The sequence below is a fragment of the Takifugu flavidus genome, chromosome 16 (assembly GCF_003711565.1).
Source record: "Takifugu flavidus isolate HTHZ2018 chromosome 16, ASM371156v2, whole genome shotgun sequence".
Lineage (NCBI taxonomy): Eukaryota > Metazoa > Chordata > Actinopteri > Tetraodontiformes > Tetraodontidae > Takifugu > Takifugu flavidus.
In genome coordinates, this window is record NC_079535.1 from 12413048 (window position 1) to 12436426 (window position 23379).

At 50.2% G+C, this 23379-nt stretch overlaps 1 protein-coding gene across 1 annotated transcript; it reads right to left on the reverse strand.

Annotated features, from left to right (window-relative positions):
* Positions 1-365: 365 nt before the first annotated feature.
* Positions 366-23207, reverse strand: arhgap5 (Rho GTPase activating protein 5). The gene is given in 8 exon segments (XM_057058753.1): positions 366-2584; positions 3230-3335; positions 4515-4646; positions 5350-5427; positions 14771-14921; positions 15714-16433; positions 16436-19670; positions 22914-23207. Coding segments are annotated over 7 exon segments (4518 nt in total). The 5' UTR covers positions 19448-19670; positions 22914-23207; the 3' UTR covers positions 366-2265.
* Between the last annotated feature and the right edge of the window lie 172 nt (positions 23208-23379).

The window sequence follows — 23379 nt, forward strand, 5'->3', positions numbered from 1 at the left end:
GGTTTAATCATGTTGAATGATTCCACCATCTGCCCCACCAATAAGCTCAATATTGTTAATCTTCAATAAAATCCTTTCCTATCACACAACAAAACCATTTTGAATCCCGCACATGTTGGATGCAGTTTAACCTTTGACCTCTAGGTGGGGCGCTTCACCGTCCCATCGTTTCAGCGTATTTCCAGAACCAGATCCACCACAGGATCTCCTGTCCTGTAACTTAGACCATCTTCAACCTGATCCTGATCAAAGTTTTAATAAGATCGACTCTTCTAAACTGCAGAAAAACATCTTGAGATCAAACTAGTAAAAAGGTTAGTTGAAAAAAAGAAAACTTTTATTTGGAAACAGAGAAGAAGATCCTGTCATTTCTGAAAATCTGTTTTATTTACTATGATACAGAGCAGATGATGTGGTTAGAAGTCAGTTTGTACACCGGCTGAGAACTTATGGATGAAAAACAGAAGAACTGATGAGAAACTACAGCCCCCCGCCCCCAACGGCAGCACATCCAGCTCTTCAACGCACCTTTTCAGTCCGTCTCAAACGTCCCGCCCCAAACACGGCGCTTTGATCCCGTCTGCTTTGATCTCGTCTCCAGACGGACTTCAAGAGTGACGGTTTAAACCAGTCGAAACATAAAATCTTCACATTTGAAGAGATGAATAAAAAAGCTGAAATGTGGACCGATGGACAGGAGATCAAGCCAGGACACGGGAGCCGGGACACGGGAGCCAGGACACGGGAGCCGCGGGACAGGCCCAGCCCGCCGTCCCCCGTCGCTGATGCAGAACTCTGGGGAACACGCCCACTGATGGGTGCCGGGACGTCCTCTAAACGTCACCAAACATTTTCATTCCAGGATTTTGATGGTTACAAAAGACTTTAAGTGAATTTAACCTCCGTGTCTCACCGATCAGCTGAGTTACAGAGTCAACGTACCGTAAACTGAAAACACTTAAGACTTTAACTAAAAATAAGAGTGAGGACGAAGATTAAGAAACAAGGTCGACAGAGCTGCTGCTGACCTGCAAAGGATCCGATCACAGTTGAAACGGGAACAAAACGGAGGAATTCTGCATCGGAGCGTCATCGGTGAGGGACGAGTCTCTCTCTCTCTCTCTCTCACACACACACACACACGCACACACACACACACACAGGTGATGACAGATGAGACACTTCACTTCCCCTCAAGCTGTTTCACTAAATCAGCAACGTCTGCTGCCGATATCATCTCATACATATATGTATATATATATATATTTATATACTTTTATATACCTCTTTCCTCTAGTTTGGGAAGCCTATTTAACATAAAACCAAAAATATGATGTCAAGAGATGACTTCTTGCGTGACAGGAAAAAGAAGCTAAATTTTCTGTGGAAATGTTTCCCCCCTTAAACCAAAAACAAAGAATTCAAAGTTTCATTTCATTTCATTTTTTTTTTTTTTTTTAAACTTTAGAGTTAATTTTCTTTCACTAAGTGTCAAAACATGCAAAGTTTAGTTTCCAACAGTCCAACAGAAGGAACAGAAATGATGAAGAAGCAGGAAGTGCCTCCTCGACCCAGCATAGTGGTTTATCCCCCGCCGCTGCGGAGGGGGCGGGGTTGGGGGCGGAGTCAGAGCTCCACAGAGGCGACACACAGGTCGCGACCTTTGAGTCCGTCAGGTTCCATTTTTAATCCCTCTTGAATCCCAAAAACTGGCTGCAATTACGGACCACAGGTCAGTGCACGCACTCAGACACACACTCTCTCTCTCACACACACACACACACACACACATAATAATTACCAACAAAAATAAAAGAGAAAAACTACAGGAACAAACGGACGCTGGCGGGTGACACAGATGTGCTGTCCTTCAGAAATGGTTCCTTGAAGTCTTTTTTTCCCAAACCTCCCTGACTCCCCGAGCTTCCTGTCCTGACGTGATGTCACTTCCTCCAACAGGCAACAGCAGAGAAACGATCCGTGTCAAAGATCTGCAGGAAGACTCAGTGAAACCTTTTCGGCTGTAATTTCCCTTTTCTCTTGACGTGGAGGTAAACGAGGGCCCTCATGTGCTCTTCCATGGGGGGAACGTGGGAGTTGGCCTTGCAGAGCGCCTCCCACGCCTCCCACCCTGCGAACCAATAGTGTTATGTGCCAAATCCAAAATTCCAAAAGGCAGATTTCCTGCCAGATGGATCCAATAAAAGTGTCCCTGTCGGCTGCGGGCGCCTGCTCTGTCACATTTCCCAGCATGCCGTGCGCCGTTCAGATGAGCGGGTCGGGGTGCACGGCGTGCTGGATCTGCTGCGGCTGCAGCGGTGGCGGCAGCTGCAGCGGCAGCAGCGCCTCCACCATGTTGTGGCAACGTGGCGGCGGCGTGCCCTCGCTGCTGGAGCTCTCGGCCACCTCGCCGCCGTGGAAGAAGTAGTCGCTCTGGATGATGAAGGACTCGATGACGGCCTGGTTCAGCTTGGTGGTGGACAGCGTGTCCTTGTTCTCGAAGTCAGGCCGCATCAGAGTGGGCCAGAAGCAGATGGACAGGTTGTCGGCCGTCATCAGGGTGGTCTTGCTGTGCTGGCTGACCCTGGAACAGGAAACAATCACATTCAGGAAGCAGATGAGAGATTTAAGACCGAAGTAGGAAGTTATCAGCGCCGCTGAGGGCAAAGAAAGTTTAAAATAATTTCTGGCTGTTTTTTTGTAATGTACAAACACTGTTTAAACACCTCCCGATTATAAATCTTCCATGAAAACTATACTTCTTTCTGTGCGCACTACCTCCGATGTCCATCGGGAGGCGCTGTTGTCATAACTGAACGGTACAAACGTGCTTCATTATAAAACCCACCTGTCCTGCACCCAGATCATGGCGGTTACCTTAAGTAATTAACAATTAGAACGCATATGAAACGTGCAGCTAAACAGCTCCATAGATCAGCAGAGCTACGGAGTTTTGATCGGTAAACAAGGGGGAAAAAAACGTGCAGGAAGGAGGAAATGAAAGGAGGAGAACGGGGAGCATCCGTCACATCCTGCAGCTGGCAGATGTTTGGCATCAGCATCTGATGAAGTGTGACTCTAGTTGAAGCACCCACTTGTTATATTTCCTCTTCCTATCATAAAGAAAGCGGCTTTTGGATCCGTTCAGTCCATATAATCAGAGACTAAAGACCCACCACGGCGATGTGCTCAGAGAGAGTGTGTGTGTGTGTGTGTGTGTGTCTCTCACCTGTTGAGGTGTGTGATGATGTATTTGAAGACCTGGTAGTTGACGGGAGGAAACTTCTTCAATATTTCCCTCAACACTTGCAGACGCTCGATGTGGTCCACGATTTCTGAGAGACAGACAGAGACTCGCGTTTAAACAGGAGACGGAAACAAAAAGATGTTTCCATCGCTCAGATCAGATTCTATCGGATGAAAGCCGTGAAAATGTAAGCGAGTGACGTTTAGGCTGGTGTACAAGCGGCGCGACAGTCAGGCAGAACCGCAGCCGCTCGCCGACCGGAGCCTGAAGAGGAGCTAACGCTAAAGACTAGCTAACGCTAAAGACTAGCTAACGCTAAAGACTAGCTTCCTCATCACACCGCTGATGTGAAAGAGTTGTGGCATCCTGACACCAACAACAAACAACAGACACGTTCTGAGGAGGAAACCATCTGTGAGGTTCTTGGATGTTCTCCAACCTCCTGGGAGAATCTGTCACTTTCCCACCGGCAGAGGCTCGTTGGCGCCGGAACGCTCCGCTCGCCGATGAAATATTCAGAGAGCAGATGTGAAACATGATCTTATACCTTTGCATTGTCGCAACCGAGCGGCTTCGCAGCAGCCTGATCCCGCCTCTCTGTCGGGAACGATTCCAGGATGTTCCAGACATTCCGGGACCGGCAGGGGAAGGCTTTTTATTATGTTTTTGGACGGGAATTTACAGCCGCGTACGTTAGCGGTGCTCCGATTTATTCGTGCTGCAGCGCATCGATCATCTTAACAAGGAAGCAGCAGGAGCCTCTAACCTGCTAATGGCAGCCCAAGGTCAGAGGTGATGAACGGACCCGTGTTCCTCACCATTATCAGGAAATATCCCAGACTGGAGCCATCCACCGCGGGACCGCTCCACCAATTTAATCCTCTTTTATCATATTTATAGCCGTCCGGAGGGAAAAGGCTACCGTCTGCGCCACGTACCCACAATGCAACACAAATAGTGATCAGGCTTCAGAGGATGAGCCGGGATGAAAAATTAATGATGCCTGAGCAGGAGAGAAACTGCTGGTGCTGCAGTAAAATGAAATATAGATTAAAAACAGAAAATAGCTGCAGCCGCTAAACATGTCTGAAGGAATTCAAATGGGGAAACAAGATCAAGCGCCACCTCTTCGCAAAGTGAGACCCCAACTGTGGATAAAAGGTCGCAAATCATCAGCACAGACGGACGGGGAGGGGTCAAAGGTCGGGCCCTAACCCTAACAGCAGAGAGGGAGAAAAGGGAGGAAGGGTCTTTGGGTTATCCTCACTTGCGGCCTCGACCAGCTCCGGGTGGAGGCTGTAGGGGATGAGCGGTTCGGGGAGATCGGCGAAGAAAGCTTTCAGCGCTCCGGCGGCGGCGTTGACGGCCACGTCCATCACCACGAAGTCGATGCTGTGATCTGCAAACAAAGGACAGATCAGTGTCACCTAAGGCTGAACCTTCTAATTCCCGGGAGTTTAGCCCTTCCTCAACGCTCCTCCTCCCTAACTTCCCCGTTAGGCCCTGACACCATCAGCACGGCTGGAGGGGGGAGGGGGGGGGGGGGGCTCCACCCATCCGGTGCAGAACAGAACCAAAGCTGAAGCCTGCAGGGCTTCAAATTCACATGAATCCCAATCTTCCTCTGGAGTAATGAGGATGTCCTGCAGCTGGCTGGACGCCATCTTAGTGACAGAGGCGCCGAGGGTCTCTGATGGTGCCGCTGATGGAGGAGCCGGCAGCACTGATGGGGGGGGGGGGGCTACTGTGAGGAAGACCATCTATCACCTAGGTGGCCTTTCGGCTCTTTCATCAAACTGAGGGGGGGAGGGGGGGGGTATTTCCTGTCCCACAGTTCAGTCTGTGAATATGATAAACACACACTCGTGCACATCAAGTGATGAAGGGAAACATGTGTTTGACTCTGCAGAGAAACTTTATGAACGAATCCAGTTCAGATTAAATGATTCACTCAAACAGAGAAGCCACCTGGTGCTTTTCCGTCCGGGCCCGGCAGGGTTGTAGGTTTCTGCCTGCCGTGACCGTTTAAACGTATATAAACACGTATATATTCATGCTGCCGCGCGTGTGTGTGTTGGTGTGTGTGTGTAGGCGAGTCCCACCTTGATCAAACAGTTTCTGAATGTTGTCCTGGTCCGTCTTGTTCCCACTGACGCGGTACAGACCTTCTGTTGTCAGACCTGCAGACACAAACCAGTGGGATTAACGCAGCGCTGAGACCGGGCCCGGCACCATCCCAATGGGACCCACTCCGAGGGTTGGGTCTCTTATAGTGCCCAAACAACACGGTTGCCAGGCGACGACAGGTTGACGTGGGAGCGTGGAACAGGAGCGGGGAGAGGGAACATGTGTCTCCACATATTGAGATCAGGATGAACCGTGAAAGGTGGAACAAACAGAGGTGGAGTCACCAAACGTTAGTCCCACCCGTCCACACCTGCACCGCCCCGAGCTCTGCGACGGGTTGATATCCTGTTAGCTTAGCTAAAACACCGCCGTCAACATCTGGAAGAGACCTTTTTCCACAGAATCTGTGTCTCCGCTTTCACATCTGGACCTTCTCTTTTGCTCTCACGTCTGTTTAAGCGGTTCTGGACTTTACTGAGTGGAAACTAAAGAAATCTGTTGTCTGATCCGTGTTTGTCTGAGAGGATTCCGTCACTGATCCGCTGAGCAAACATGCAAATATCTGTTGGGAATGTCGGTCGACCGCAGCCTCGACATCAGGATCCTCCTTTAACACCCTTTCTTTCTCCAGTAAGGACAGAATAATGGACTTAATCAGGTCCTGACCTGCCGTTACCACGGTTACCAAACAGAATCGCATTATCCCCGCCACCCCCGGACAGGAGATGGTCTTTAAAGGCAGATCCTGATCAAGCACCTCTTGGCATCACTTATGGACGCAGATGCTGAACATTCCTGAAGAGAAACAGCAGCACAAACGGGCAGAAAACCTTTCCGCTCCCCTTTAAATCCGGTCTGAGAGCAGCTTTGTTGGCGCCTCTGGTCCAAAAACATCAACCACACGCGGCTCCGGCACGCTCACACACAGTAATGAGGGCTGTGACACTTTGTGTAGCTGCAGGATACAAACACACAAACTTAATCCATACAGCTCGAAGCCCTGCTGCACCGGTGCAAGGTCATCTGCTCTGTGGTACACTGGGGGTGTGTGTGTGTGTGTGTGTGTGTGTGTGTGTGTGTGTGTGTGTGTGTGTGTGCGCGCGCTCCTCTGAGGAGCTATGCCACATTAAAGCCCTCTAGCTCTGTGAGATGTGTGAAAGTTGGTCGTCTGGGGGATCAACACAGCAGAGTCTCCCGACACCCAGAGTCAACCAGGAACCACAAAAACCTCCTGAGAGCTGCAGCTGCTGCGCTGGAATTTTAATGGTTACGCCACAAAATGGGCTGAAATGGGCCTGGTTGAAACGCGAGGCTCGGTCTTCTGCTGCTCACCTTTCTGCTTTGTTCAGAATCAATGATTTTATCCCAAACAATATTCCTTTGGAAGCAATCGAACACTTGAAGTTCTTGCTAAAGGCCCACAAAAACAAAGATTGCCATGACTAAAACGTTTAACCCGGGACGCTTGTTTTCAGGGACGTACAGCACAACGTGTTTTGGGTCCATTTCCTGGTTCACCGATCAATTCTCTCACCCCCAACGTTCGCTCACCTCTGACCTGCTGATGACCCAAATACCCCCAACACCACCCAGCCCATCTCTCCGTCCTTGTGAGGACAATTTGTTTCTCAACAGGATATAACACACCCCACGACACACACACACACGCGCGCACACACACACACAAACACACACACACATCAGTGATCAAAGCTCATGTTTATGTGTTTGGATCTGATAACACTCATCCTGCTCTGATATGATCCAATATCCTCACACACTAACACACACACACACACACACACACACACACACACACACACACACAGGCTTGAGGGTCATGGTTCCTGTCTTCTTATCCCAACATCAGATCGTGGTCTCTTCCCCCACCTGTCCCTCACTGGATGCTGCGAGCTGATATTTCCTCACCATGACAACCACCATGTGACAGGAAGCTTCAACATCTGCCACATCCATGATGGCATTGATCAGGCCGATTTACATTTATTCCTCTGCCTGAGCATGTTGTTCCCACGGAGACGTGCACGGTGGCGACCACTGACGAGGTTCCAGAAGGACTAATGGGGAACGCCACTGAGGCGGCCGTTAGCGCTCGTCTCCCACGCGTTATTCCTATTACGATAACAACGTCACGGAGAAGACGCGACAGCGCCGAGGTTATCGGATAAAGCGTTCACACGGCAGCGCTCCTGCTTACAAGAGTCACAGGAAGAGTGAGGCATTTGAAGAAGATTTAAAAATGCCCAAACGAGCGTGTTCTAGCCACAGCAGCCGGCCTTTGATGATCAGGGAGGATTTCGTCCCTGGATCAGATCAGAAACACGTGAGAGGATCACACCGTCCTCCAGAGTCGGTCCTGCAGCCACGAACGCTCGGCAGGGCAGTGAGACGGCGCCGGATTCATCCGGAGGCGGATCAGTTCTGGTCAGAAGCAGATAAATCAGCGCTCTGGAGACGCCGGTTTGGTCTAATCCAAGCGCGCTGGTGCTCATCAACGCAATCATCTCCTCGCCATTTACGGCCACGACGTTCACGTCTGGGCGCGCTGGTTTGGAATACGGGCGGCGGCGCGTTAACAGTCCCTCTGCCAAGAATGATGCATCAACGCGCAGGTGAAATACGTCTCGCTTCCCCAAGGAGACCAAACAAGTTTTCCCACAATTCTCGGAGCTGAACAATTGTGCGGAAGTCGTTCTGTTGCAGATACTCTCCTCTGGAGACGTGTGTGTGCACGTGCGCGCCTGTGTGTGTAACCAATTACCTGAGGTGAGCGTTTTCTTTCTCCCTCTGCCCCCCCACTCCCCCATCTCTGTATTGATTTATATTGACCCACGCTTGTGTGGGGGACGTCATTAAATTAACGGACCAAAGGAGAAAGCGATGACTCCACCAGAGTGTGTGTGCATGTGTGTGCGCACGTGCATCAATGCACATGTGTGCAGGCAGGTAGAGAGCAGCAAAATGACGCAGTCAGGTTGCATTGTGGGTAAGGGAGGGGGCTGATGGACACTCCCCAGCGTAAATATTTACATTTTAGTGAGACCTATGTGAATATAATACTAGTCCACACAGTCCTAAACTAGGAGAGGAGGGGAGGAGAGGAGAGGAGAGGAGAGGAGAGGAGAGGAGAGGAGAGGAGAGGAGAGGAGTAAGGAGAGGAGAGGGAGGGGAGGGGAGGGGAGAGGAGAGGAGAGGAGAGGAGGAGAGGGGAGGGGAGGGGAGGGGAGGGGAGGGGAGGGGAGGGGAGGGGAGGGGAGGGGAGGGAGAGGAGAGGAGTAAGGAGAGGAGAGGAGAGGAGGGGAGAGGAGAGGAGAGGAGAGGAGAGGAGAGGAGAGGAGAGGAGAGGAGAGGAGAGGAGAGGAGAGGAGAGAGGAGAGGAGAGAGGAGTAAGGAGAGGAGTAAGGAGAGGAGTAAGGAGAGGAGTAAGGAGAGGAGAGGAGAGGAGAGGAGAGGAGAGGAGAGAGGAGAGGAGAGGAGGAGAGGAGAGGAGGGAGTACAATAGCTGCATCTTCAACAGCGGTTTGAAGGTAGAGAAGGTTCCTGCTCTGTCAGAGGTCAGGAGGTCGTTCCACCATTGGGGAGCCAGGGATTAACAGATCCAGGTCACCATAAGGGCTTTGAACTTAATGTGGGCAGCCTCAGGTAGCCAGTGGAGCTCCACCAGTGGGGGACTAGACACACCTCGGCACCCGTTAGAAGGGCGTCGCAGCAGTCAGATAGCAAACGTGAAGACAAGCGATCTGGGGCATCTGAGAGCGCAAATGTTTCCGATCAAAAGATAAGAGGAAGAAAAACGAGGAGAGATAAGCCGACGGCAGACTGCTGCGACCAAGTGACGTGTTCTGGCTGTAAATGTCTCATTTACATCCCGTCTACCTGAATGTCAATGAGAGGAGGACGGTGGGGCTCCTGCAGGATGGAGGAGAAGGTGACACCAACACCCCCCCACCAACTTATTTGAAGATTACTCATTAACTGTTCCTGGAACAGATGACATCATGTGGGAGGAATCAGACAATAAGAGACGGGATTAAAAGAAAGGATTAGATATGAGGGTAACATGGCTGATTACATGGCCTCCAGAGTGTGTGTGTGTGTGTGTGTGTGTGTGTGTGTGTGTGTGTGTGTGTGTTGCTCATTGAGGTCAGTGGCTCTCAGAACAGACGCAGCAGGACGTTCCCATCTTTAACTCTGCGTCCTGACATATTTTGACGGCAACTGACAGATAAAATACGACACTTGACGCTCTGAAGCCCAAATGAGCGTCAACCGAGCCAGAACCAGGTCGGAGGGCGTCGGGGGGGTTCCGCTTTTACTTTACTTATCGTTCAAAAAGGCCTCGTGATTCTAAGACGACGTGTTGTGACTGCTTATTCCACTTAGCAGCAGAAGCTAAATGCAAGTTAAACAAAGCCGAGCGGAGACGAGACGCCTCAAAGTTACAGAACAAGCAGACATAAAAAGGACGGAGAGGATGCTCCCATTCCTGCAGACACGTGCACGCTCGACGCCAGGCTGCAGAGTCCCCCTGCCGCACGCCTGCTGGTTTTAACGCACAGATAGAGAGGAAAGAGGGAGGGAGAAAGGGGGGCAACATAAGGGCTTTTCAAGGCAAACTAATGGAGGGCTGGATGCTCAAATACAGCCACAGGATACACTCTCCCCATCGCACACACACAAGCCCCATTACACCAGATGACTGCCTCGCAGCTACGTAGCATGGCGCTAGCCTCTCTCTCACCCTTTTTATATTCCTCCCTGAACAAACTGCCCCCAAGACACACACAACACACACACACACAGAACAAATTCTGAGATCAGTGTTGCCCCTGGCCCAGCTCAAACTGGCCCAGCTCTCTGTCCACCACAGGACTCTGCTGCACACACGCACAAGGCCGAGACCTTCATCTGATTCACACAGTGACGTCCGTATAATGAAATAAAGGCTGCAGGAAATAGAGGCTACACAGCAGAGTCTCTTCCTCCTCTTCATTCTTCAGGGAACACCTAATAACCACATTTAAAACAATTTACTGCATAAGATCTGGTGACATGATGCTGTTCTTTCCAAGAGATCCTCCCACTGCAGCTTTTGCCCAAAAGGTCAAAGAATAAATCCTGAAGGGGGATAAAGCAATCAGAGATAATGGGTCACATATCAGAGATAATGGGTCACATATCAGAGGTTGTTCCCCTGTTGTTTTGCAGTTTACAGAGCACGGCGGCCTTTCTGCCTCCCCTCATCTGAGTAACAGCGTTGCTACAGAGAGACAAGGGAAAAGTTCAAATGGATCCCAACCAATGCATATGGAGACACCGGGTCCTCTCTGGGGACAATCTGAAGAGACAAAGAGCGATGTTTGCCCTGAGGGACGGACCGCCTGGCTCACAGAGGTGAGGTCCTGGTTTCACCTGCAGGCAGGGGGACGAGTGGGCATTAAAGCCAGTGCTGAGTGCTGCCACCAAATCTAGCAACGCACGTGCTTAGAGTCTGCCTAAAGGAATCGTTCTGTGCATCTTCTGGTGAGTCTTGGTTGCATTTCTGACCTGAAGGATCAGGTCAAGGCTGATCTATTGGAAATATGGCCAGAATTGGCTTCAAATAAAATAAACATGAGATCTAAGCTGCAGCATCCGTGACGGTGTCTGTTTTTAAAACTCATCACAAAGGGTTGATCACGTGAGGCGCGTCAGTCCCGAGGCCGACAGCCAACAACAAGCAGCCCCAGGTCAGACAGTGAGACCAGTCCCACCGGGCTGCTGGGAGGACTGGCCGCTCCACACATTGAACAGGAAGCTGTCAGTGTGTTTCCATTGGACATGACGTCAGTCTGGCCACAGGAAAAACAACACAGACAATCACAGCAGAGTAAACACACCCCCCCCACACCCACACACACACACACACACACACGCAGAAGTATAGACATCTGCATGCAGGACTGATCGCCGATCAATCGTGACCTGCGAGCGACTGAGCTCTCCTCTTTTGGTCCAGAGCAGAGATGGAGACAGACACAAGGACTGACAGAAGAGGACAAGATCGCAGCACTTCCTGCCTGATCCCCTGTCAGAGCTCCATCACCACATTCATCCAGCGCACGCTCATAATTCTGTCATCTATTTTCCTATTTTCTTGCCTTCAAACCTCTGGGTGGTAATCCGACTTCAAAGCAGGCTGAAAATAGCCAATAATCAGCTTTGTATGAAGCCTGGCTGACACAGCTGCTGCAGCAGCGCTCCAGCCTTGCTTCAACCGGGCCCGGCCCGCAGAACCAGCACACGTGCGTGGACGCCCTCTGAACGTAAAGAAAAACCACCTCGAAGGCTGAAAACTGACAAAAGGAAATTGCTAAAACTGCGCAGAGGACGATGTAATCAAGGTGATTTAAAGGAGTTTGACGACAGACCCCATTTAACACGTGTGTGCTCAGCTGAGAGGCGCAGTTCCAAAAAAAGACCCTCGCTTCATCCGACCCACCCCACATTAATCTAAGTGTTGGGGAAGATAACAAGCTAAGGGACTTCTAAATGCATCAACATCAAAAAGCCGTTTAATCAGCCCCTCTCTCTCAAATACCACTTCGTGTCTCGGGGGAACAGGAAGCATTTAATAAAACCAGTATAATGGAGTCGGGCAGCAGCTGCGCGACCTCACTCGTACGTCACATTCTGCCTCCTCCCTGAGACACCGTCCCCCTGAAAAAGTTGTTTTGAGGACAGCTGGGGGAGGTCTGATTATAGCGTTATCTTAGTCACTGGATAAAATAAATGCACTCATTTAAATAGAAGCAGCCCGAACTGGTGCAGACTGGAACCTGAGGGTGCTTCAGACATTCTGGGGCAGCAGCAGCACTTAGGGAGCCGTCTTAAACTTCATATTTAGTTCGTACTTATCCTCTTACGATTAAACTGCGGGACGCAGGTAGCTGCGTCCAGTCAGAGGAGACATTCATTTAAAATGCGCAATTAGCACATTCGGGTCAAAAAAGTGCAAAACGTAGCTGATGTCAAAGAGTTTGCAAGCAAGCGTGCCTGTTAAATAGGCTGTTAAATAGTTAAATAGGCAGTTTTTATTTAGCGTGCTCATTATGTGCACCGTCATGTATAGATGTTTAGATCATCAGTGCTCAGGACAACACAGGACTGAAGAGACTTCGTGGCTAAAGGCTCATAATGTGCACAGTAGCGAGCGGCTATTCAGATAGTGACAACGTCTCGTTATAAGAGTTTTTGATTCATTAGCGGCTGAATCTCGGAGAGCCGACAGGTAGCAGAGACCTGGAGGAGAACCTCGTGTCGCTCTCTAAGATCCTGCCTTCAGCTTTCCTTTCATTTCTAGTTGCTTTCCCAGAGGTTCGCTGCAGCCCCCTCCTTTCACACCCTTAAACGCCGAAGTGCAGGAGTTTTCGGAGCTAACCTCTGCACCCCATTCAGTCTGATAGTGAGAGCTCAGCACACAAACAGCAGTGAAGACTTGTGCTCGACCTCAGGCATGCAGATAAAACCCATCAGCAAGCAGGAGCTTCTGTCTGCCGCATTTAGGGCATCAGCGCACAGCACTGTGGGAATACGAGCAACAGGAAAACACAAAAAGATGCCATTTCTGGGTTTCTCTAAAGCTCTTAGAGGTTGCTCTTAAAGAACCTTTGACCCAGATGTGCACCTCATTAAACTATCCCATTAAACATGTCACCATAATCCCACCAGCCTCAAACTCGCAAAAAATAGAACGGCGGTTGCTTTTGCTTCCAGTCAGATTCGCAGCCGTGCACGATGGCACAGCGAGGCGCGAACTCACAGCTTCTCCTTTCACACTTGCTGGTCTGAAACCACAGCACCACAAACAGCCATCATCACCTCCCTGCCTCTGTGCCTCCCTGCTTGCAGCCCATTTACATGTGGCTCCACTCGAAAGGGCCGTCTGGCCTCTCCGACACCTAAACAGCACCATAAACTCAGGCTGTGGCCTCTTTAACTGGCTTATGAAGACGGCAGAGCAGCGCCGATTTATTTTAATGGCAAATGAAGTCACGGCTGATGCAGAAATGTCAGGATATAGATCTAGAATGAGGTCACTGGTGGGGTGAATCGATCATTATTCAACATGTTTATAAATCGTGGAATTTATTAAAAGATATTTCCAACACACGTGACGTCAGGCGACGTCTTTGTGGATTCCTGCTGCTTGAACCCAGCGTCGCTCTAAAGGAGACATTTGCTGTAATCAGCCTCCCCACTCAGGCACCACACACAGGAACATTAACCACACGCAAACAAGTTGAGAAGAAACTCCTCAACTGTATATGAAGCACCCTGTGGAGCAGCGGCGTTTAGGAAGACAAGATCTTCTGAAAGTAGGGAGGGAAAGATGGAAGCCAAACACTCCATCTGGACTTGGATGGGTTCACAGCACTACCCATGAAATTTCCAGAGCAGGGCTGTCAGCTGGCGTAGACACACACACACACACACACACACACACACACACACACACACACGCGCCCAAATCCACCAACGTTATATGTTGAGATTAATCCTAAATTTAGTTGGCAGCCTCCGATGGGCTTGAGCAGATCCAGCTAAATTTCAAAACATATTCAGAAGGATTTTCAGGACGGGAATTAAAACTCCCGGAGGAAAAACCAGTAAACACACTCGGAAAAACAGAAAAATAGACACGGGAAACGCAGGAGTGTCAGGTTCGGCATCTCAGGATGGAGGGTCCTAACGAGGAAGAGGGTTCAGGACCGTGACTCAATACATTATGCAACATTCTCATGAATGTTAAATATGCTTCAAATATTAATTTGTGTAGAGGAAAAAGTAAAGAACACCACTGAGGCCTTTAACAGGAAACGGGAGGCTGAGCGGGAGGAGCCCCAAGATAATATTCCCACTCCAGCCACGTCCATCAGACTATAAACATCTATCAGACGCCTCCGTATCTTCATCTGAGCAGAGGAGGCTGGAGGGAAGGTTTACAACAGCTGGGCAGAAGCCAGAAACAGTCACACGTTAACAGTTAAGCTAGTTCCAACAGGCGCTCTCTTCCTCACAAGGGCCCATAAATAATACCTCTATAATCCCTCAGTAACAACAATGCTAACAATGTCAACAATAGTACATTTTTGGTCTTGTTTGTCCTCAATTTCACCACCATAAAACATCAAACATGTCGTGAAGAAACATGTCGGGATAGTTTGAATGGAGTTCAAACTCCAGATAGAGCTCAGACGCTCCACATTCGCTCCTGTTCGTCACCCAATTACTCAGTCGGAAAAAATGCTTCCGTTGCTACATGTGTCAACAAAGCAGCAAAGCATTATGGGAATTACGAAACAGCTGAATGTACAGAGAAACGACGCAACTCACCTGTCCGCTCGATGTAGTCGACACACTTGTCAATGAAGAGAGGGATGGGACGGTCGGGTGTCACAAGGGTCTGCAGGGGGACGCCAAAGTAGTTGCTCTCCCAGGTTCTCCGGGTGGGAGGGTACAGAGGTTTAGGGGGCTTGGATGATTTCTGAAGAGGGAGCGGAGAATAAGAAGGTGGTGAGATGGAAAAACAGCCAAGTATGAGGACAGTGAGACAGGGAGGAGAGACAAAGAGGCAAAGCAGACAGGAGAAGAAAGATGGTCCACGTGGGAAAAGGTCGGAGAAGACCAGAAAAACCAGCAACATGTTTGCTCGTAACGCAGCATCAGACGGTGAACACTGATTCAGGAACCCCATTTTCAAAGTGGGTCCAGTCGATCATCTCTGAAGGTGCTCGCAGATGTTATCAGCTTATGCCGTTTGTGGTGCAAAACTAAGAATCCACTTTAAAACTGATTCGTATTAAATAAACACAGTAATAAAAGTCTCTAAACTCCAGTTATTAAGCAATATTCAATCCACGCTTTACCCTCAAATGTGTGCTCGTTATCATATCCTAGATTCGACGTCTACGTGTGTCGAGAGAAAAGAACATCATGATAAGAAGCTAATTTAGGTCACGTCTCCTGCAGAGATGAAGAGATTCTTCTCTAATATGAATGTAAACGACGTGTTCGGAAACAGCATGATGCTACATGAGATGGGTCGGGATAACACGGTTCTGAAGTCACTCCTGTGTTCTTCTAAAGTACAGCGTTTCTATCAGATGCACACGTTCATGTTTGTGCACGTCCAAAGGATGAGCTGCCATCTCTCACAGCTCTAAGCAGCCTTATCAGGTCTTCTCTCAGCATCCTGGGGGCTTGTGAATGGTTCCCCCGTTCAAACCTATAATCTCACTACAGTCTACAATATAGGGCATTTCAAAACCCAACTGACCTTCTTTGGTTCCTTTGGTGTCTTCGGCGTCTTCTTCTTCTTCATCTTCTTGTCCTCCTGCTCTGGGTCAGAGGTGATGGCAGGGTTGTCTATCCCACCCTTCCAGGCATCAGCAGGGGAGAGCAGTGGGTCCTCCTCGCTGCCCCGGTGGGCTCTGCCCTTCTTCTTTTTCTGCACAGCAGGGCCAGTCTCCTCCCCGTCGCTGTCGGAGTGGAATCGTCTTTGGTAGGCCTTTGTTTTGCTGAACAAGATCTTGGAACGGTGTTTGTACTTTGATGGACGCCGCGCGGCCTGGGACTTCCTGTCAAAGCCGTTTTCTTCCTCCATGATGCTAGGATGGAGGCCGTGTGGTCCACCAAAGTTCCGTATTTTGATGAGGCGACTGTGCGCGTCCTCAGGCACGGCGTATATTTCATCAGTGTGGTAGCCTCTAGACCTCAATAAGGTGTCAACTGGATCTGCATAGTTGTCCGACGTCTCCACGTCCTCGCTGTGGATCACGGGTGCTCGTGGCATTCTTCGGTTGCTTCGCATTCCGGCCTCGATGGTTTTGAGCAAATTGGGATCCAATTTCTTGACGTGTTTAGGGAGTGACGGCTTAGGCCGTATGGGTGGAGGCACTTTGTGATTGCGGTCATGTTCTCCAACTGGTGTGCTGTGGACAGGGTACTCATTGCCTTCCATGTCAATTTTGCACCTAGCCCGCTCGCTGGGGGTGGAAGAAGAAGCTGAACGTCGTCACCAATCGGACTGTAAGGCGGCGGAGCCTCGTTGTCATCATCGGATTCCGGGTAATATGTGGTGTAAGCTGGAGACTGGCTGTGAGGGGACGTGGGGAAGACGTCTTCACTGGCCCCAGTGGTGCATTCGCGTGAAGAGCTGTCGAACAGGAAGGAGCTCTCGATGCTCAGCTTTTTCTGTAGCACCTCATTGAAGAAGGGCGTAAAGACCTCAGTCTGGCGATGGTACTGCGAGAGCGAGTACAGAGCCGTGAACTTGGACGAAATCTCCGTGGCAATGTGCTCCCCCTCCGTCATCAGCTCCTTAATGGCATCGTTCTCGAAGAAGTCGGCCTGGCTGTCGGTGATGGCCACCATCTGGACTGGGATGACATCGTGGACTTCAGCCAAGAACGCCCGCAGGGTAGCCATAGAGGCTTTGCGTTTGGCAGAGTAGACCAATATGTAGCCGTGTACCAGTTCGTCCTTGCGTACGCCAATGGCAGAGTGGTAGGAGAGGACCGTAACCTGGATCCTCCTCCTACTGTCCCCAATGATCTTGTCCAGGATCAGCGTGTTGCTCTGGCCCGGCTGCCCAGCACTGCAGCAGTGAGAGTCCAGGAAAGGCGAGAGGATGAGGTCGACGCTGAAAGGATCCCAGCACATGGCACACATCACTATCCTCAGGTCCGTTTCCGACATGTCTTTGATGGAGGGCAGCGGGGCCAGCACGTCAAAGTTATGCTTCAGCCCGTCCAGCACCGCTCGCAGGCCTTGCTTGATTTGGAACTCGGTGAATTTGCGCGGGAAGGCTCCAGAGGGGCTGTCGACGAAGGTGCACTGCAGCTTGTTTGCCAGCTGCTGGCCCTGGTGCCTCAGGATTGGGACGTTTTTGCACACGTTGTCCCTCTGATTGGCCAGGATGAGAATAAACGGCAGCGGCTGTGCAAACCTGTCCCTCCGACTCTGCGCTATCTCAGCTCTGATCCTGCCTATACAATCTCCAATGCAGTTTAGGGACTCTATTGAATTAAACACACAAAAGCAACCGTGTGGCTTAAACGTGTTGACCCATGCGTGGCTAAAGAGAAGCGTGGAGTTGACGTCCACGGGCAGAAGCTCCAGTTCATATATTTTACCATCCAGGGTGTACTCGTCGTCGGTGGACTGGGCTCGGATTTCATTGGCCAGCTCCTGCGAGAGCCCCTCCTTGCCCAGGAGGCATAGGTTTATTTTATCAACGTTGGCACTGTTATAGTAGAGATTTGAGCGCCCGTGGTCGAGCTGCACCAGCCTGTTTGCTAAAACCTGCTCCACTTTCAGGTCTACACAGTTCTGCCCACTCAAACATGTCTCCTTAGTGGGATGGTAAACAAAGCCAATGTGTTTGAGTAGGAGAGACTCTCTATCTGGGGCGAGTTTCTGCAGCGCCTGGTATCTGGGTTCTTCGCTCAGGACGCTGTGAATCTCGCTCATCTTATCACAGCTTGGTGTGGCATTCAGATCCAAGTCATAGAACAGCTCGGCATGCTCAAAAAGCATTTCCTGGAAATCCTCTTTGGCTCTTTCAACTATTTCCTGCTGGTGTCTACAGTAAACATCCCTCCTATCTGATTCGGTGATGTACTTGTAGGCCTCGTCCTCCATCACAAAGCACATCACTTCTTCCCAAGGTTGCCCAGGACTGATAAAATGAACCCTGTCTAACGTCTTCTTGAACCTCTCTTTCATCTCCACCCTTCGCTTCTCTGACAGCAGGTGTTGGACGTGGTTATGATAAATTCGCTCCCCATCAGTAGTATCGAGAAGGTCGAAGGGTATCCTGGGGTCACTGTTGTCGATGTAGTCCGTCTCATCCCAAGGTGCGTGTTCCAGAACTATGAACCAGTACTGGAATCCTGGCAGGCTTGGGATCACACGCTGTGCCTCGGGCCACGAGAGATGCTCAACCTCATCCAGGTTATTGAGAAGGTTGTTAAGAGCTTTGGGTAGTGTTGTTAAGTACTCCTCCCTCCTCCTCCTTATGTGCTCCTGCCTCAGTTGTGCGATGTGCTTTGTGAACATGTTGCGTGCTTTTCTGGAGCCCTCCAAGGTGATGAACTCATCATAGTCCGATTTGCCCTTCAGGTCATTGGCCACCGTTTTCCACGTGGTGTGGTAATCCCTCAGCGAATGGACCATCAGTTTCTCAAATCTATCGGTCACGGAGGCGACCAGTTGCCGTTGAATTCTGAAGGCCTCCTGATACGGCACAGTTTTTGGCTTCCCTCTCGTTTTGTCGAGCTGCTGGATCAGAGCATTGAAGCAGAGCTCCACGTTTATATTGCAGCGCGCCGATGTCTCAATCAGGAGGAGGTTCTTCTTGCTGGCCACGAAGGCCTGTAGGTCCCTCAGCTGCTGGTCTTCATACTCGTCACATTTGGTGGCAGCGACCACAATGGGCTTCTTCGCCTTGACGATTTGGGAGAAGAGGCTGTTGACGAATTTCATTTGGTCATCGAACTTCCTGCTGCTGCCTTTGCCGATGTCAATGCAGAGGATGAAGCCGTCGATGTTCAGCTTCCCGTCGGGCATTTGCTTCTGCTCAAAGTCCTGCTCCAAGCCCAGCTGGTCCGTGCAGATGTACATGAGCTTCTCTGCAGACTGGAGCTTGGTTGCTGCAGCGCGTTTGGTGTACGGCTGCAGGTTTGTACTCCGATGTGGAAGAAACGTCTGGTCGTCAATGAATTCCGTTTGTTCGATGATTTGGATTTTGCAGTCCAACCCATCGTCCCCTCGATGGGAAACCTCCCCCCAGTACAGAAAGTGGTCATTGTTCACCACACGTCCCCCAAAGTCTATTGTGCTCAGCACTGACGTGTGCTCCGTGTAGTAGCTGTCCGCGTCAGGGTGCACGTAGCGGTTGCATAGGCAGGACTTGCCCACTCCACAGTTTCCCTTCTCTTTCTCCGTCCCAGAAAGGCCAACCACACTGACGGCAAATGTCGGGGGGCGTGCATCCTTGTTCTTGGCCATTATAGCCCCCCAGTCATTGCTAATTCGGTCACTTTCAGGAAAAACAGATCAAGATATCATCCCAGTTCTGCTGTCTGCACGTTAGCGGTACAGAGGCACTTTCATTGGGGTTCTTCCCTTGGTAGTGGTGAATCCCCTTTTGAGCCCTTCTATCTGTTTCAGCTTCTACCCTTGGTCTTCCTTAAGCTGGGATAGAACAGCCAGCTTCCCCTTTATCACCTGCCTGCAAGACATGGAATTCACAATTAGCAGGAGATAAAGGCAAAACAAACAAGGAGAGCTGCACCGCGCTGCAGAGAGCAGCAGGGTCTCTTAATCACAAATATAATGATTAGCCTTTGTTAGTCCGCACTTCCCTCTGGGACAAATCATTCCAAACAGTAGATCAGGCATGTTAATGAGATGCAACACACCGTTATTAGAGATCCGACAGCACTACAATAAACCGTCTTCAACGGTAATGTGAGAGCTCAACAAAAGGGCAAAATGGACATTTGAACACACAGAACTTTACAGTCCCGCTCGTACGAGGGGAGGCAGACTAAGCCGACCGAGGGCCGCTCGGCAATGTCACGTTTCCCCTCGCAGAGGAAAAAAGTGCTTTGAACCAATTTGTGCGGAGGCAGATAAAAATGGCATGAAACTCCGGCCCTTTGACAGTCGCTGACCTAGAAATGATTTGCTCCTCTGCGAGAATGAAATAGAGAAAATAAATCAGTTCACAGATTTGCCATCTTCATCCCCGGGCAGCGTGATGACAGCTAAAATGTATAATCCCGCTTACTCTGCCCGTCACTTTCAGAACAAATATTATTCAGCTCACGCTGTTAAAGCTAACTGTTTGGCTTGATTGTTTGGGAAGGGAAAATGGGTTTGCTGGTTGGATCACGTCCATACTGGCATATGATCACATCTATGCTAAACACAAACTGTGGGTGAGGAGCAACCTGACATATTGGTCCCGTCTGGAATTACTGGAGTCACCTAAGCCAGAACCCTTCCATGACCGGACGCACGTCGGATGGGGGGCGAGTGCAGAGAGACTTCATTGTTGTGACGACAAGGTTCGCCGGAGGGACGGGAAGGTTTGAGCGAAGGGAAAGAAGATTGGGGACAGCCCTCCATACACGCTGCTCCACAATCGAACCATGTGCTGCGGCGAAGGGACGTTGGTCGTCCTCCCTAAAGGACGAGACACGCTCGAGCTCACCAGCTCTACCTGCGAGATGCGCGCGACACGTTTATTCAGCTGGTCCAGGCTCAGATGACATCACAGAGAAAACAGATGAGCCAGTTAGTCAGGTTTAAATCACCCCCCCCCAGGTGTCATGTGACACGTCAGCCTGAAGCATGTGCGCTGATGAACAGGTGAACCACCTCACCTAAAATAAATATGAAGACACATAAAGAAGTGAGTGGACACCATGTGTTTGCTGTAAACACCACCAAGCTGCAGCCCTGATAGCTAAAAGTAGCCTTGCGCATCACGATTAGTCTATTCACCGAGAGGCTGCGGGGGGGATTAAGGTATCACGCTGCAAGCTGGTTTTAGAGATGACTAAATGCTGTTAAGCCCCGGAACACCACAGAACAGGCAGGACGGTTTACGGTGGCACCTGGCGGAATATGTTAGGTTGGAGTTAAAGCCTCGCCAGCGGTGACCAGCCGAGACAGAGTAGGAGACAAAGGCGGCACTTTTTATCCAGCTCGGCCACAACTGACTCTTCCTCACAGTCACCTCACATTTTTAAACCACTTCCACATAAAGGTGCACGAGCACATTCAATTTTAGGAACTTCTCTCATCGCTTCATGGCAGGAGAACAAAAGCATAAAGTATATCAGGAACGTGACCGTTTCAACTGTATAATTCGGAGGAAGCTTCTTTATTTTGCTATGGATTGATGATGTATGATCGGGAATAGATTTGGGTTTTCCAGGAAAGTTGTGGAAGTAAAAAGCCTGGTGGAGTCGTGGTGTTAAAAACCACGTGGAATCTTGTCCAGGTGACAACATAAAAAAACCTCTTCTTACTAAATATTTGGCAATGAAAGAAGGTCAAAGAACAGCCAGCGCACCAATGACCTGCAGTGTCCCACTGAGGCTGGTCCAAGGACTTATGGACCCAACTGCAGTTCTTCTGAGGTTCTGCACACCTCAGAAAAACCCCAACTGGAAATGTTACAGGTCACAACCTGTTTTTAAGCGACTTCTGCAGCCTCACAACTGTTTTCACTCTTTAAGTGAAAGAAAAACTGAAGGCAAAGTGGAACATCTTCAGGCCCTGAAAGAATTTTGGTCGCAGTCAGTCTACAACTCGGAAAAATGAGTAAGAAAACTGAAAATAAAATAAAAAAGTAATGTGGTCTGGAACCTTCCAACTCCAGCTTTTGACTGTAACTGCGCAGCTACGTGTGACAATAGTGAAAGAATCCTGCAGATTTAAGCAACGACAAAATAAACGGACCAATTTTGTGTATTTTAAATGAACATTAGGATAAATGCCAAAGAATTACAACACCATGGCGTCGTGTTTAATAAAAGCAAGCATTTCCAAGTATTTGGGGTAAAATCCCAATATTTTGAAGAGCGCTTTTATACACAAATGTGCTCATTTATGCTCAAAGACGTCCTGGCGGTGCCAGTGGCACCTCTGGACCTGGACCTGGACCGGACCGTCCATCCCTCATCCCTGCTAATGTTTGCACTCAGCAGCCTTTAAATTAGGGGGGAAAAAACAAAAATAGAGGTCTTTTAAGGGGGGGCAGATTTAAAAAAGAATACGGGGGCGAGGATTCCAACTTCGGACATCTGGACAGGCGTTAAATGTATGATTGTTATTTTATTCCCATGAAAGCTTAGTTTGTTGGAAAATGGCCCGTGGATTTTGTTGTAAGGACTTCCGCTGAAGGGGGCTGGTTCTGACCCAACTCCGCGACGCCCAGTCGCGGATCGGGAGAGTTAAGGGAGTGAACCTTTTCAAGTTTGCTCCACTTAAACCAAACACACATTCACGCTAATGCGTCAAAGCGCCGTAGCTAACGTTCGCTACCGCAGGATTTGATACGGTGGTTATCGCTCTCTCCCCCGGGGGGCAAAGTGGGGATGAAACCCGGTCTGGCCTGGACCGGCACGGCCCTGACACTCCAGGAGCGACGGGGGGGGGGGGGGGGGACACCTTTCCCATTTCGATTAGCTAACATTAGCCGAGCTACGTTAGCCTCGCATGCCAGGGGGGTGACGGATAGTTAGCTAGCATTAGCATCCCGGACCCTGTCGAACATTTGAGGAGCTGGGTTCTAAATCCTAAACCGTGTTCACACACCCCAGTCTGCGTTCAGCAACTCGCCCCGTGCCTCGTTTGACCCGGGACAGCGTAGACCCGCGGCTGGGCTCGGCCCACGGAGGACAGCGCTAGATAAGCGAATGAAGTCCCGATCCCAGTCCAGATACATTCCCCTACCCACCTAATAACATGGTCGCTCCCAGATCCACACACCACGGAGACGAGGAGAAAGCGTCCCCGCATTACAAGGCAGAAAAACTCCTCTGATATCACCCACAGTCCGGGCTCATGAGTGTCCGCCGACGAGCTCCCAACTTGCGCTGTAACTGAAGCCGCAGTCCCGCTCAGTTTCCAGTCAGCCCGGATTTAACTGTGTTTTCGTGCCGTTGGGGTGGAATGTGCTGTAAACCGAAACCTGCGTCGGTCCGCTCCCTCCCTCTGAGAGCCAGTAATGGCGACTCTCTCTCTCCCTCCCTCTCTCTCTCCCTCCCTTTCCCTCTCGCTCCCTCCCTCTCTCTCTCTCTCTCCCTCCCTCCCTCCCTCTCTCCCTCTCTCTCTCCCTCCCCCTCCCTCTCTCTCTCTCTCCCTCTCTCTCTCCCTTCCTCCTCACATTCAGAGCTTACCCAGCTCTACCTTTCCATTCACTC